Source organism: Neofelis nebulosa, chromosome 6, assembly GCF_028018385.1.
Source record: "Neofelis nebulosa isolate mNeoNeb1 chromosome 6, mNeoNeb1.pri, whole genome shotgun sequence".
Classification (NCBI taxonomy): Eukaryota; Metazoa; Chordata; class Mammalia; order Carnivora; family Felidae; genus Neofelis; species Neofelis nebulosa.
The window spans coordinates 119,550,171-119,567,200 of record NC_080787.1 but is presented as its reverse complement, the minus strand read 5'-3'; the positions used below and the strand labels follow the sequence as shown (position 1 = coordinate 119,567,200).

General features: G+C 42.6%; 1 protein-coding gene across 12 annotated transcripts in view; it reads left to right on the top strand.

The window, feature by feature from the left end:
- The first annotated feature begins 1,129 nt into the window (after positions 1–1,129).
- Positions 1,130–17,030, top strand: part of PTPRK (protein tyrosine phosphatase receptor type K) — a 566,426-nt gene continuing 550,525 nt past the window's right edge. For 4 of the 12 annotated variants that reach the window (XM_058735208.1, XM_058735206.1, XM_058735207.1 and 1 more), the window contains exon 1: positions 1,134–1,452. In XM_058735208.1, the coding sequence (XP_058591191.1) occupies positions 1,356–1,452 (97 nt within the window). In that variant the 5' untranslated portion in view covers positions 1,134–1,355. Of the gene's footprint in view, positions 1,453–17,030 lie in introns of all 12 variants that reach the window. The other 8 variants (XM_058735214.1, XM_058735211.1, XM_058735210.1 and 5 more) reach the window with 4 other exon arrangements.

Here is a 17,030-nt window from a genome sequence, read left to right as displayed (position 1 = left end):
CCTGACAGATGTCGATCAATAGATCCTATTGTTCCAAGAATTGTATCTACCACATTAAAATTCTTAATAAAAATGTGTATTCAATTGTGACTGCATCTATTTTACTTGATATTTTACAAAAAGGAATAAAGTGTGCACTATATAGTCTTTTCGCAGAAGCAAGTTAAGTGTGGCATATGGTGAAACCACTTCAAGCTGTTGAAGAACCAGCAAACTGTAAAATACTTTACTGTCATAATATAGCATCATTTTCCTCCGGATGAAATCATCCGTTGCTGTTTTCATTGTCGGTGTAAAGTCCTTTTGTTAAATACTTATGTCTTAAGTACCTATTAGATATTAAAAACAAAGCTGAAGCCCTTTTCTACTCCAGCAGACCTATGCGAAAGGAAGGGATAATGAGCGCTGATGCAGTTCTTAGGCTCTTCCTGAGGGAAGACGTGGAAAGAGGCAGGAAGGTTTCAGAACCACAAGCAAAGTCAGCGAAGCAGAGAGTAAATCCAAACATTCGGAAAATGGCAAATAAACCAGAAAGGAGACACGCCAGCTGTTCACACTGGAAAGTTACCGAACGTTTATTGGCTTCAAGTTTTATTTTTACATAATAAGGGACAACAAGTTTCCTGGGGGTGGGGTCAGGTGTCTTATTCCTTATTACAAGAATAAGGAACAGGGAATTTTCAATGCAGGTGGGTGTTTCCTTAGGGCGCTTCTCCACTCCCGCTTCTTCCTACCGGCAACCGCTCCGGTGGAACCTGCACCGCAGGGACAGAAGCCCAAGACGCCCCTGTCTGGGCGGCCGGGCTTTCTCTGCGCCCGTCCTCTGTGGTCCGGCCACACTGCTTACCAAACAGTCGCCTCGCAAACTCCGATTTCTGGCACTGGGCAGCCAACGGCGCAGATCCCCTTTCCCGCCCGCTCCCCCGAGCGGCGGCGGGCGGCGAACAAAGGCGGCGAGAGGCGCGGGGCGCGCGGCCGGGGCTGGCGCGCGACTCTCCGGCAGGAGGCGGCGGCGCCGCGCCCGAGCCTGCATTCCTCCGAAGCTCCCGGAGCCCGCGGGGCGACGTCACCCCCGGCTCCGCCCCCGTCCCTCCCCGAGCAAAGTAACTCTTGACTAACAGGAGCAGCCTCCGCCGAGCATGGAGAGCTGCCGCCGCGGCCGGCCGGCGACGCGGGCGACGCTTGCGCCCCAGCGGTAGTTTGGGCACCGCGAAGAAGGCAAAAGTGCCGGCGGGCTGCCGTGGACTTCCCACCCTCACCGCGCGAGGCCCGGCCGGCACCTCGGCCGTGGGTTTCGCTGCGATCCCCCCCGGCAGCTCTTTGCAAAGCTGCTTGAAACTTCTCCCAAAGTCGACATGGATACGGCGGCGGCGGCGCTGCCTGTTTTTGTGCCGCTCTTGCTCCTCTCCCCTTGGTCTCCCCTGGGGTCGGCCCAAGGCCAGTTCTCCGCAGGTGAGTGGCTCGGGCGGCTGGGGGAGGGGGTGGGGGCTGTCCGGAGTCCCGACGAACGCCTCCGGCCCGGGGCTCGCGGGGGCTGGAGCCGGCTCCTTGCCGGGGCCGGGGGCAAGGATTCGCGGGAAGCTTACGCGGCCGGGGAGTCGGGGGGTGGGGGGAGCGGCACAGGGCAGAGGGAAAGATGTCCCCAGAGTTTGTGCTAGGTAGGACGCGGGGCACCGGGCTGGGCGCCACTTGGCGCAGGTAACTTTCATCTCCGCACCCCATTGTTCCTCTCGGAGGCTCGCTCCGGCCCGGGGCTGGCAGGGCTGTCCGGGAGCGCGGGGAGACCTTGATTTTAAACTGGTAGCCTCGGCGCCCAGCGCACGCTTACCGCGCTGGGGAAGAGAGAAGGAAAAAGTAGTTACGACTCTGGGGACGGCTACTCTGTTGCTCGTGGTGCGGGCTTGTTGCTGTCTGCCTCTGGAGCATTTAAAAAAAAAAAAAAATGTCCCCGGGAAGCCATTGTCAGAAATGTGGAGACTGGAAGGGACTGACCTCGGCGCGCTTTGCCAGGTGCTTTTTGTCCTGGGAATAACCTCCCTTGACTATTGTCTAACTACTTCCCTGTCCCTCCCCCAGTCCCTTTCTCCTCCCCCGGTGTTGGCTGCTCCCGGTTTTGCCCTGTGGGTTAGGGCACTGCGTGGAGTAGGTTCCGTGTGTGTGTTGGCGGAGCCAGTTAAGATGTTTTGAAATATGATTCTAAGGATCCACACCGAGCCGTCCTGCGCAGCGAGGTCTGGGCGCCGAGCCGGGGAAGCTTGACCCCGGGCGGTGGCAGTCCGCTCCTCCGGCGGAGCACCGCGAAGCTGGCGCGGTGACCCCCGGAGCCCGCCTGAATGATGGGGGCTATCAACGACCGCCGCCAGCTGGGAGAGCCCAAAGGGAGGGATGTGGTGCGGTCTTGCAGGTTGGCTCTTGGGGTTCTTGGTAAAGCCACTTAGAGAAGTCCGCGAAACCCCGTCTCTCCCAGCCCTGTACTCTGTACCCTTCCAGTTTTATTATCTTTCCTTGGTTGCTTCTTTCGGTTTCTCCTCTGGGGGCTCTGAAGTTTCACCAGGTGCATACTCGGGAGCGGGCTCCCGGGCGCTTGTCTGCCTCTCGCCGGTCCTGACAACTTTTCTCGCCAGTCCGCCCAGCTCGGCTCGGCTGGCAAGCCCAAGTGCTGCCCTGGTTCTCGGTGCAGATGGAGATGCACTGGTGGCCGAGGGGTGATGGAGAAGCCCGGGGAAGTGACAGCCGCGCTCTTGGCTGAGGCCGCAGGACGCGGAGAACGAGAACGAACTTACTTTGCACTTGTCGGTTGTTGTGGCTGTCCTGTTTCCCGGAAATAAACTCAGAGTGTTTTCATCCGGAGGGATGTTGATTTCCCTCCCATCCCCTCTCCCCTTCTGTGGAACTCTGTAAAAGGAGTTGGACAACAGCACTGAGGCAGATTATGAAATGCAGCGTGTAGAGGAAAAGCTATGTATATCGGTGATGTATGCAGTGCAACAGATCTATGCAATGAATGATCCGATGGCTTAATTTAATTCTTTCTGGAGTAAGCATTTCTACTGCATGCGTCTCTGACATACAATGCCGGTTGGTATCGGAACCGTGCTTGATGTAAGTCATTATATGCAGGCAAGTTAGAGTGGGTATTGATTTCTGCACAGTGTTTGTCACTGCACTGAGAGCCTACGCTTCAAAAGGCATGTAGTTTGTTAATTGAAAGTTTGAATCCTACCAGTTGCATGATTAAACTTACATGTATTCAAGAGTTGCAACCATTAATGTCTCAACAGCTGATGGACAAATTTTCAGCAATAAAGAAACTTTTATTTTTGCCTTTTCCAATGTTATTTACCCTTTAGTAAATATTAAATTTCCTCTTAACAGAATGTGTAGATGAGCTTTTCTGATCCCTGGAGTTTAGCTATCTCTAATGAACAATTGCATTTGTTGGCATCCAGTTCTAAGTAATTTAACTAAATATGCCTGACTTTGCTTTAGTGACACCGTAAAACATTTGACTTTACGTTTTACATGTAAAAAACAGAATGTGCAGTCCTGATAAATGCAATTCTTGCAGGACTGCGCCTTAAAAATTTTGTCATTCATGATTTACATAGATGCCCAGAAATGAATGCTTTTTATTCCCCCTGCTTAAAGTCAGATTGTGAATATGCCTTTTTCTCCATGAATTAAAAGTTTGTCTTGTAAAGATTTTCATGTTTTGGCTTTCCTAAGCCATGTGGTATTCTGCTGCCCTCAGATTTTATGGTAGTCAGTTTTGTTGCAAATACATAGATTCAGACATTGGAGCTGTATTCTTTCTTGCTGTTTTTTTCCCCTTATATTCTACTTTAAATAATGCACTTTTATTTCTTTTAAGGAATTTCAACAAAATGCTTTAAAAGTCTAAAACAAATATATGTTAAGAATTTTTAAATAACCTTTTAAATAAATCTTTTAAATCACATCCATTAAGGCCAATTTACCACTTTTAGATATTACCATGTGGCTCCTAATGTAGTAAGTGTCAAAAGCAAATTTTGAAAGAATAAGGATTATTGGATATGTCATATACTCATCCAGTGTGCTTTGTTTAAACCGCAAATTTAAGAATATTTTTTCATGACTGTGATTTTTTTCTTAGTTTTTGGAATTAAAGTGTAAAAATGCTGCATGGTGAACCTCTTTAAAACCAGAACAGCCTATGAATATCAACTTACGTTACTTTCACTTAAAACGATACCAGCGGCATAGCTGGGGAAACTGAGGCATAGAAGCACAAAGATGCACTGACATTTATTCACTGGGTTGTGTCACTGTTATCTCTTGATATTATAATAGGAGAAAGTTTTCTGTACTAGGACTCAGATGACTGACAAAACAAGTCACAGATGAAGTCACCTGGAAGCTTAGCTTTCTCATCTATAAAATGGGGATAATAATACCTGTCCTAACCTTTCCACCTGATTTTTATGAGGATGGTATGAAATAATTTATGTGAACGGACACCGTAAGTTGTAAAGCATTATGCAGTTCTCTGGGGGTGTAGTCATCATACATTAAGGTGGGTAAGTACCTTGACATGAGTCACCTTTGCTCGCTCCCACACTCGCCGAGTGAGGACAGTATGTGTGTGTCCTTGCCACACTGTGTGTGACAATTTAGGAGCATGTGTATGTGTTTCCCTCGCTGGTCATTCATTTTAATCTTTATTAAACATAAACATGCTAGTTTGGCCAGACTATAATTTTATCAGCACAGTGAGACAAATTATCCTTTTTTTTTTTTTTTTGCTTACCTCTTGTAAATTGTTGCTTGAGCTTCTTGTGGAAGGGTCATTAACATTTCTAGTATTCTACCAACAGAAGAACTATATTTTTAGTCCATTCATTTAGCTGTTTGTTCAACTCTTGGTTATTCAGCTTTTTCATCTCAGTAAGGAGAAAAAATATGCATGGTTTTAGATGCAGTCTTATCAGTGACCTAGAGAGGGACTATTGTGTCTCTAGTATGATGTGAGCCTGGAAATGCAGCTCAAGATCCTGACTTCACCTAGCATACAGTTCCTGATATGTCACACTGTAAGCGCACACTCACTTGATCCCATAGGACCTTGCAACTCATCTAAACAATGACACTTTCCTGCTGTCTGACTCCTTGATGTCTCTGTATGTAGAGTTAATGTCTTTTGTACTTACTACCTACTAAGAAAATACATCAGAAACAGTTTGTCTTAAGGTTCGCTTGTTGATTTCCTCGTCCCTCAATTCATTGAAACTTTAAATTCTAACGCTAGTAATGATACGTAACTGGACAGTTCCAGGACTGGTTTTTCTCTTACTGTTGTCCATATATCTGACTCTGCTGATTTTCCTAGATTGCAAGATGTCGTTTTGTGTCTGGCCTACCCAGACGGGAAGAGGCAGGTCTGGCTGCTATTCGGGCTTTGGCACGTGTGCTGCTGACAGCTCTTCTCTTTGTATTCATAAATGCGAATTTGAAAACTATGTCAACCCCTCTGCCACTCTTCCCCTCTCCCACCCTCCTTCCCACTCCTCTTTAGCAATAACAAAGCCCACATGCGCACACACAAAATCACAGCCTTTTTGTTCTCACTGAATATCTTGTGGTGCTGGACCTGTTCTTAAAAACTGGAAATGTGACTCAACCAGTACCCAGAGCAAACGCCAATTTTCCCACCAAATCTCACGTTTCTACCAATGATGGTTTACAACACATTTTTGTGGCCTTCAAAAAAAAACATTTGATTCACGTGATATGGTCCTATAGAGAGAAACTGTGTTGTTGCCTGCTAATACTTTTGAAGTGCAGTGATCTAGGTCTGCTCAAGGTGGTATTAAAGACAGTGTAAATCATGCTAAATATGGATGTACTTCTCAGAGGCATGGAAAATGCTGTCCTCATCTGCCCTGTGCTGTTCCCATTTCCTCTGCTTGCTCTTCATGGAGAGCAGGAAGAGGAATACTGCACGACTCAGAGCAGGAAACATCAAGAGAGTTTACAGATTGTTCTTAAAGACAAAACAAAGAACACTAGGATTGTGTGTGTGTGTGTGTGTGTGTGTGTGTGTGTGTGTGTGTGTTTGATCTTTAATTTTCTAAAGAGAGGGGGGGAAGCCTTATTTTTGATTTGTTTATTGGAATCAGCCTTTGCCTTTGTCCAAACACATTCATTTCTTATTCTGTGGATGTAAAAATTTCCCTCTGTGTATTCCTCTCAGACTTTACCCTTTGATCATATGTATTTGTTTTGTGTTCCTTTATCAAGTGTGTTTCTCTTTGCCTAAAAAGGTTATAATTGCTTTTGAACATGACTTGTGTTTTCACCAAAACTCATGCTGTTTGTCATAGTTACTGAACAGTGGTATCTTGACAATGATATCTTACCAGTTCATGATGTGTTAAACTGGGATTTGACAGCGAGGTAAGTCAGTCTGTCCATCAGGATAATTTTAATTTTAACTGAAGCCAGAAATAAACTTGTATGTACATCCGTGAAATGATATTTTATTTTTTCATGAAATGGTATTTTAGTGTCACAGTGTTTGTGCTTATATATCTCTGAATGGAAGAGAGACTTTAAGTTCCTTTTTGTAAATGGGGATAGAGCACACTTGAGGACCTTATTGCCTGTTATTTTGACATACGTGAGATAAGTTACGTACAGCTATGCTGTGGAAAATGAAGAAAATATGTTTGAATGTTTGATATCAGAATTCTGGAGGTAGATAGTTTACAGACTTCAAACTCCATCTTAGTAGAAATGTGTTCTTATGAACAGTGTTCTTAAAGAAACTTAGTTCCACATAAAAGTTTTTATTAGTTCCGTGAAGATTGTGTTGTGAGAAGTATGTTTATTTTCCTGAAGGATTCTTATGGAAATTCTTTTGTAGTTAATATTTTAGTAATAAAAACTTGAACAGGGGCACCTGGGTGGCTCAGTCGGTTAAGCTCAGGTCATGATCTCAAGCCTGGAGCCTGCTTTGGATTCTGTGTCTCCCTCTCTCTGCTCCTCCTCTGCTTGTGCTCTGTCTCTGTCTCTCTCTCTTTCAAAAAGAAATAAACATTAAAAAAAGCTTGAACATACATAATTCAACTTGGTTTTGTGAGGTTTTGCAGAGTGTCGAGGTTCTGGGAAAACACTGGGCCTGGGATGGAAGGACCGCATTGATCCAGTCGGGGAACATTGCCATATCACCACTTAACTCTGCTTGGGGTTTTTGGCTTTCTCCTCTGTGTGTTGATAATCCATTAAAAATTACAAGTGGCTTATTTTGTCACTTACAATTGTTTTAGGAGCAAATTAAGTAGTCCTGAGTGAAATAATCTGTGTTTCCACTTTATATGATTGTAGCGCTCTGTTACTAAACACGATGAACAAGGCAGTGCTGGCTGAATTTTTCTGCAGGTAGTCATTCTAGGAATTACCTTTGTAAGAGGAACTCAGAATTAAGGCCAAATAAAAGAGTGTCTAGGTGAGTGACTGCATTAATTTGTTGGGAAGGCTGAAAGATAGAAGTATGTGTTTTGTGTATGTCACACACACACACACACACACACACACACATCTTAACAATGATAGAATTTCATTGTCCAAAGGTTCAGGTGAGAAGGAAGCTAAGGACATCTACAGATGGAATCCAACTCCTGTACTTCTATTTTGGAAAGAGTATTGCAAATAGATAATTATTTTGCCTATTTCATAGATGAAAACACTGACATGGACACATGAACTATGGAGTATATAATATATTGTACTATACTTTTAATGAAGAAATAATAAATCTTCCTCCAGATTGGTGTCTATTTATATAAACCCTTCCCAGTCAGCCTGTTCCTTAACCAGCTGCTTTTAGGCTGATTCTCCAAACCCCATCCAGAGTAGCAGCTGACCAGCTACAGAGATTCCCCTAATCTTTGTTGGGGGGTGGGGTGACCACGCAGCTGCTTAAGTGACATACTGGCCACAGCTCCTTGATATGATTCTCCTTGGATCATTCAGCAAATTCAAGAGTAGAGAGGAAGTCTTTCTGGTGGCTTCACAGCCTACCCAGGGGTTGATGACTGAATGCTTCATGGTCATTGGATTCATCAGCTCCAAGGTGCCCTAGAATTTTGCTGCTTGAATTGTGGTCCAGGGACCAGCGACATCAGCCTTGGAGTCACTTATTAGAGCCCTTCTCAGAACAACTGACTCAGAATTTGCATTTTAATGAAACCCCCAGGTGATTTGCTTGAACATTGAATTTTGAGAAATACTGCTTTAGGCCAAAGAAAGTTCATCTTGAAAAGATTTGTCACATGCACTTTCCTGTAGAATACTAAGAGTATTGTGAAGGGATTAACTACAATGTGAAACACATTTCCCTATTTCCCTGGAATTATATTTCTGATCAGTATTTACTTAATTTAACGCCGCAGACACATCAAAACAGCAGTAGTATTCACTTTTTAAAAAGAATACTCAAACAGTTTTGAAAGAAATATTTTCATAAGAGAATAAAACAAGGCTAAATGTAAATAGTTTTGGCTATGAACATATTTAAAAGGTAAGGATATTATCGAGGGACCAAACGTGATATCTGCCAATAATTAAAAAAAAATTTTTTTTAATGTTTATTTATGTTTGAGAGACAGAGACAGAGTGTGAGCGGGTGAGGGGCAGAGAGAGATGGAGACACAGAATCCGAAGCAGGCTCCAGGTTGCAAGCTGTCAGCACAGAGCCCGACGCAGGGCTCAAACTCACGGACTGTGAGATCATGACCTGAGCGAAGTTGGACGCTTAAACAACTGAGCCACCCAGGCACCCCTATGCCAATAATTTTTATTTAGCACACTGATATGTTGATACAGGAAATGATATTCCCTCTGATATTACTAGCAGCAGTTTCTTGTTTTATATTTATCTTTTGCTTCTATGTGTAATTTAAAGATCTTTGTAATAAGGAGCTCATTTAAGGACAGTCAAATGTAATGAATGAGAATTAGATAGAATGCATTAAATATAACTGGTGTTCTTTTTACTATCTTTTGTGCTCATATTTAAGAACAGATTCTTGTCAGTTTTCTCAAGAGAAAAATTATGATGTAATAGACAGTGTATAGTATTCATGTCAAAACACAATTTTACTTGCATTTTATAGCTTGCTTTAGCATTCTTTTAGAAAATGAATTTTCCCAGAAGACCTAATTGCCTTCTTATTAATGAGCCTGTAAGTGTGTTTTGTTATCCGTTTGCTATTCTAAACGTGTCTACTTTGGCTGGCTGTTTTAACAGTGAAGTCTCTGATTAAATCACCACTGCTGTATTTGTTTTTGCCATTCACTAGTGATTTAGACAATACTGGCATAATGACATGGTTATGGCAGAGACTAATGAAAACCAAGAAATATAAATTAATATTAACCCATAATGGTTGTGTTATGATATTGGGAGCTGGAGTTTGGGGCAACACACAACAGAATTCTCTGCATGTTTGATACTGTAAGTGAAAGTCTCTTAACCTGTGTTGTTCGAAATACAAAGAATATGGTTGCTGAATTAATAAATAAACTACAAATCAATGATTTCCACATGTACTTATTCTAGACACTGGTGTTTAATGGAAGAGGCTTAATTCCAGATAGATCAGTGCTAGAGTGCAGCTTAGTGATGGAGAGAAACTCTGAAAGGTACTTCTAGACACCTTAAAGAGCTTTAGAGTCTGCAGATTTTGACTTGTTATATTTTCTAAATTTACTACACATTCTAGAGCTTTCCTTTTGTGCTACTTCTACTTTGATTCTTGTCAGCAGTAATTAGGTTAATTTATTCTCGCACACATGGGAGAGGAGCTCTTGCAAAAACAATAAAAGCAGCCATGTACTGAGTGCCTACGACCTGCCAGGCCTTATGATCAATGTTTCCCATGAATTTAAATCCTCATGATAATCCTTTAAGATAGGAATCCTCTCCGCTTTGTGAACTGAGGACTAGAGAGGTTACGTCATAACTTGCCTCAGGTGTGTGAGGAACTTGTAGAACCCAAATTCATTATTGAATATTTACATGTCTGTAGCAGGTAAACATTTTTTTGGTTGCTTGTTGGCAGAAAAGGCGACCGAGACCGGATACAAGCAGAATTTATTTTCTCTCCTAACTGACGATTCAGCTGAAGCTTGATGTAGAGTTCACATAACTCCACTGGGGTATGATCCCTTTCTGCCTGCTCAGCTTAGCTCTGGGGCACTCCAGGAGCTTCATTCTTAAGCTCCATTTAGAGGCACGGTAGCTTTGGCGGCTCCCATACCGCAAGATTTTTAGTTCACGTGTGTTTGGAAAATGTGTGCTTTATGTGGTGGTTGTACCTGCAAAGGCCCTGAGGTTCACTCTGATCAGATTCAGCAATCACGTATCCAGCCCCCTGATTTAAGGCTCCAACTGAGGGGAGGCAAGTACACTGATTGGCTTAATCCACTAGGATTCTGGGTTCAGCTCTAGATCCCCATTCAGGTCACATGGACTGATGGGGGCACGGTGGATCAAACCATTATTTATCAGCAGATAGGAGGATGGGTTCTGGAAAGACAACCAAGCTACAGTGTGATTACTCAAGATAGAATTTAGTACGGCATGAGAAGTAAAAGCAAAGAAAGTGTGGTAGATCTGTGTGTGTATTTATAATCCTTTGAGGGGAAAGAAAGTATATGGTGAGGAAAAGGCAGTTGCATTAGTTGGTTCCCAGCTATGGACCACTAATGGTAACATCAAGAAGGCATGGTGGCCTAGCCTTGTCAGAATCTAAGTGGAAGAGGGCGGGGGAGGAAGAGAGGACCGAGGCACTTTGCACATGGCAGTTTTGCATGCATTGCAGACCAGCAGTTCATAATTTTGGAAGTGTTTCTTTTGGGGACTGCTTAAAACATGGGTTTTATTATTTTCATTGTCTTATTGTCTTTGCCTCATGATTGAGTAAGTCCAACGTTAAAAATTCACAGAATTTTAAGTGGTGAAAAGGACTTTAGAAGTTAATACCCCTTCATTTGGTATAACTGGTCCAAAGTCATACAGCTCTGAAGAACTTAGCTCAAATTCAAGATTTTTAATTTTTAGGTCACTTTTGTCACCAACATATACATTGTTTTGCTTAATGGTAATTTATACAGGTAGTTATTATTTAAACTTTTGTTTACTTATTCTGGTTTGTATTTTAAAGTTCTAAAGCAATGTTTCCAAAAGCAAGCCTGACCTAAGGATTGGCTTTCATTAAAATTATAATCCAGGGGCTACTGGGTGGCTCAGTGGGTTGGGTGTCTGACTTTTTTTTTAATGTTTATTTATTTATTTTGAAAGAGAGAGAGAGAGTGAGTGAGCCTGAGTGGAAGAGGGGCAGAAAGAGAGGGAGAGAGAATCCCAGGCAGGTTCTGTGCTGTCAGCTCAGAGCCCTGTGGGGTGCTCGATCTCACAAACTGAGATCATGACCTGAGTCAAAATTAAGAGTTGGCTGCTTCACAGGGTAGTGTCTGACTCTTGATTTCAGCTGAGATCATGATCTCAGGGTTCTGGCATCGAGCCCCGCATCAGGCTCCACGCTGAGAGTGGAGCCTGCTTGGGATTCTCTCTTCCTCTTCTTCTGCCCCTCTCCCCCACTCATGCACTCCATCTCTCTCTCTCTCTCTCTCTCTCTCTCTCTCTCAAAAAAAATAATAAAAATTTAAAATTAAAAAATGTTGGAATCCAGATATGAGGTGATAGTAATTAATATGTCTGTGAATAGAAGAGACCATCTTAGGAAACTGCTTGATTTTCATTTATCCTCCATATGTACATGTATAGGTGTTTGCATGCATGCATTTGTTTACTTTTAGAAGTCAAGGGATAAGCGAAGCTGTGATAAATGATGCTAATTGACCCAGAGAAATTGAGCCTAGAAACTCTTCACTTCGGAAACTAATTTTGAAAAACTCAAGAGATGAAGGTGAACTTGCTTATAATTTTGATCTTCTCAGCTCTTGTGCCTAACTTTATAATGCATTTCTGAACAACATGGGATATTCAAAAGAGTTGCTATAAGAAATAGCTTGGGGTACTGAATACTGAATGAAATGTAGGAAACTAGCTGTTTGCCCAGGCCCCCCCCCCCCCCCCCCCATAATGAGAGATTTACCGGGCCTGTGTTAGATGCATACTTGTGCTGGTGGCCTAAAGCTGGGTGTGTCTGAGGACCAGGGGCTCAAATGTGGCTGTGCCAGTTTAGACCAGAGTCTCATCCCCAGGAACTTCCATGGCTGCTATGGCCCTTTTCTAGCCAGAGCAGCTGGCCTGGCAACATAGGGGTGAAGCCAGTGGTTGTGGAAGAAGGTTTATTGACTGGAGCATGCTTCTTTTTGTCACTGGAGATTTCTTTCAACACATCTTCGTTATCTTAAAAAAGTTACTGAATTACTATTTTCTTCCCTTTGTATTTCCTGCTTCCTCCATGACTCTTTTTCATCCCTTATTTATATCCTTATCAGGTGTGATTCCTGAATAAAGTTTGCAATAATTTGCCTAACAACCTGGCCGGTTGAGTCAGAGTGCTATCTAGTATTGACCCATTTTTGCCACTTTAGATAAACTGACATTTAAATACTTAGGTAATGTATGAGGTCATGAGGTTGGCAGTGATCTGCTTCGGAGAGAGAAAAAGGTTTCTTTCAAGATCTATATGAGTCCATTTTTTTAAGTTTATTTATTTATTTTGAGAGAGAGAGAGAGAGAGAGAGAGAGAGAGAGCGCGCGCGCAAGTGGAGGAGGGGCAGAGAGAGAGGCAGAGAGCAAAACCCAAGCAGGCTCCAGGCTCTGAGCTGCCAGTGCAGTGTGGGGCTTGAACTCACGAAACCTGGAGATCATAACCTGAGCTGAAAGCAAGAGAGCGATGCTTAACCTAACCGACTGAGCCACCCAGGCGCCCCTGTGAGTCCATTAAGTGCATGGAGCACTGGGCATTCTATGACTGTGTGCCAGTCTTAGTTTTGTTACTTTCCGGCTCTGAGATTTGGAGTTAATACCTTTCTGCTTAATCCTTAATTTCCTTCTCATTAAAATGGGAATATTACAATGAAGAGTGATTGTAATATCTTCTTTAGTTACTTAGTAAGACAGTTTTTAAAAGTACAATTAGGGATGCCTGGGTGGCTCAGTCAGTTAAGCGTCCGACTTCGGCTCAGGTCATGATCTCACGGCTTGTAGGTTCGAGCCCCGTTTTGGGCTCTGTGCCAACAGCTCAGAGCCTGGAGCCTGCTTCAGATTCTGTATCTCCCTCTCTCTTTGCTGCTCCCCCACTCACACAGTCTCTCAAAAAATCAATAAACATTAAAAAAAGAAGAAGCGGGGCGCCTGGGTGGCGCAGTCGGTTAAGCGTCCGACTTCAGCCAGGTCACGATCTCGCGGTCCGTGAGTTCGAGCCCCGCGTCAGGCTCTGGGCTGATGGCTCTGGGCTGATGGCTCGGAGCCTGGAGCCTGTTTCCGATTCTGTGTCTCCCTCTCTCTGCCCCTCCCCCGTTCATGCTCTGTCTCTCTCTGTCCCAAAAAATAAATAAAAAACGTTGAAAAAAAAAAAAAAAAAAAAAGAAGAAGAAAGGTAAAATTAATAATGTGTATGAAAGTATTTTTTATAATTGTAAACTACCATAAAATATAATTTATTTTTGTTGGGAATTGAAGTTTGATAATAAATTATTGTTGAAGGCAAAAATAATATGCTGAACAATGGAAATGAAACGAATAGATGCTTTGCACATTTGCAGTTATACATTGTATATCTGTTTGCATATCTAAGCTTTGGGGAAAGTGGTATGAGAAAGAAGCCAGTACATTTCTTGTGAACAGTGAGTAAATTTCGTATCGTGAATCATAAAATGTACCTTCTCGGATTCATTTTCACCTATATACTTATTTTCTCTCTGTATAAGTAAACTCTACTCTGTAATCCTCCCAAACAATATTTGTGTTTTCTCCAGATATGTCAGTAAAGATTGCATGATTATGAACCACTTTTACTGAAAAATTTTAAGCAAATGTTTTAAGGACTGCAATCCTATAGAGCATGTTTATGGAAAGTATAGTTTTTCCTTTGAGTATTTTCATGAAGAAACAAAAAATGCTCTCGTTATCTGAACTGGTGGGCCTGGCTGGCCAGAGCGCAATTCTGATAAGGTTTATATGTCTTTATTTATTCTTCCACTCTACATATCGTTCAACATCTGCTAAGTGTCAATGCTGTGACAGGTCTTGGATATGCTGGCAAGCAAGCCAGGCACTGTCCTTGCCCTTTGGGAGCAGATGTGACTTTTGTGATTATTAAAGGAGTGGTTAAAGATTACTTTTGCAGAGCTTCACATCTAGTGATTCACGGGTAAAGCCTGGAGCTATTTTGTAACTGACCGTACCCCTGCCTGTGGCTTGGCAAATCTGAGTTCAGACTGTCTCCAACAATTTGCCGGTCCACTTTAGAAGCTGCCTGGGAGAATTCATTGTGTCAGCAATCTTTCCATATCCTTGAGTCTACACACAAAAAACTAGAAGCCTACCAAAAAAGCATTATGCAAAAATTTGCTGCAATGATAATAGAATTCTATCAAGTGGAATTTCCCAGAAGTTGAGTAATCGGAAGTGTAAGCAGGTGTAAACAGGTTGGACAGAGAAGCGAGCACAGTTGTCTTTCTAGAGGCTCACCATCACTTATTCTCCCTCTGGGAACATGAGCAGGAAGATTGGGGGGCGGCCTCCCGGAGGCTGTGTGTAAATGCACATTCACAGTGTGAACATTCCGATGCAGAGGTCCTGGCTGTTTGGCTGCAGATTCATAGTTGCTGTGACCTACAGCTGTTTATCGACTGCCTCTGTTTTCTCTGATCAGCCTTCTGTCTGCTGCAGCTTCAGTGAAGCTCATTGTCGCAAGTGGTGGGCGACCCGTAGGAAGAGAGGCCAGCCTCTGGCCACGAGTCCTGGCAACCCAGAGTGGGCTAGATAATCCCTAGACTGCCCCCGCACCTGCCTCCCGGAAGCAGCAAATTCAATACCCGGTGCTTTAGTCTTTCATTTTGGAGGGGGCAGCAGTATTCTCATTTAAATACACCTATTGCCCTACAGGAAATGGGGATTTTAAACCTCTGTATTAAAAGAGGCCTAAACGACCTGCAATGTATGAATGAAGGAGAGAAGCAAATTTGGAGATGTGTACATTGTTCTAAGAAAAGAAAAAAAGTCCCTGAATTCCATAGACTGGAGCTTCAGAAATTGAAATGTAGAAAACTTATGTTATTTTTTACTTTTTAGGACTTTATTTTATTTTATTATTATTTTTTAAATGTTTATTTATTTTTGAGAGAGAGACACACACAGTGTGAATGGGGGAGGGATAGAGAGAGGGAGACACAGAATCTGAAGCAGGCTCCATGCCCCGAGCTGTCAACATAGAGCCCGATGTGGGGGCCCCAACCCATGAGACATGAGGCCATGACCTGAGCCGAAGTTGGCCACTTAACCGACTGAGCCACCCAGGCGCCCCAAGACTTTATTTTTTGAAGTAATCTCTACACTTATCATGGGGCTCAAACTCACAACCCCGAGATCAAGAGTCCCATGCTCCACTGTCTGAACCAGCCAGGTGCCCCCACATTTGGAAAAATTAATTTAGTTGAGTCACTAACATTTTGTGCCCATTTTATATTTAAGCAAGGGACACTGAAATGCTGATCTCCAGTCATAAATAATGTATAGCATAATGCATATAGCATATAGCATATAGCATAATGTTTAATAGCATATAGCATAATGTTTAAGATCACAGACTTTGGAACCTGACTGTACTTGAGTATGAATAATGGTTCCAATGTTTTCTTGCTACTGGACCTAACCATGTTCCTTCAGGTTTCCACACTGTGTCTGTGAAATAGGGTAATACAAGTACCTACCTATCCTGGATTTTTTTTTTCAATATTGAGTTAAAGTGCTTCAAAGATTGTGTGACACATTAATAAAATTCATTCTCTTTAGCTTTTGTTATCATGTCCTTATGTTTGGGCTAAATGAATCCAAGTTTGCATAATATCCTATCCCAAGCTGATATCTTTAAAAATCTCTGACTCCATTATCTTCTCCTTTAAAATAAAACCAGCAAACGGTAGATGTCTGAAATAATTCCGTATGCTGATTAACAGAGGCCACAGCAAACATTATAAGGAACATCATTCAATGTTTATGAAAACAAGTGGGAAATTTATACTGATTCCTAAGGAATCAGACTCCTAGGATGAATGACTAAAAACAAAAACCAAAATAAAAACAAACAACCCCCCAAAACTATATCTGTACAGTGAGAGTTATCAGAAGCTGTACATTTTAGGTGTGTATACCTCAGACATCTTTAGAAAATGCATTTAACATTTCTTATCCAGGTTGGAGAAGGTGGGAAATTTGGGGCACTCATAAAACTGCTTCCAGCCTGGACAGATTCAATCACAGATAAAATACAAAAGCTCTAATTTGGGAAAAAGATTGAGATGGGCATTGACCAGAAAGTTGAGGAGTGAAATCTCTATCACTTCCAGAAGCGTCCATCCCAGTGACACTGTTGTCCAATCTAGAAGGAGTATTCAGGTTTAGGAATGATAATAAGAATTTGCAGAAGATAAAGAGATACCTCCTCAGTTCCTAAAGAATGTTGTTTCTCCGAAGTCTGTAGAAGGAGAAAAGGGTATGCCATTTGCATTTGACACATGCTGAGTAAATGAATTACTGGCATTTAGAACCTCTGTTTCCCTATGAATTCTAGATGACTGTTTTGTTTTCCTTTTGAAGGTTGCTGTGGATATTTAATCTTACTTAGCTCAGGTAGTTTCAAATCCATTTAATCCCCAAGACTTTTTCAAGCCACTGTCAACAGGGAAAAGCCATTTTAGAATCCTGGCATATGACTCAGGGTCTGGCTAAACTTTTAACGATTGTTAGCTTGCTTACAGAATTGCTCTGTGGCCATTGTGGTCATTGTGGAGGA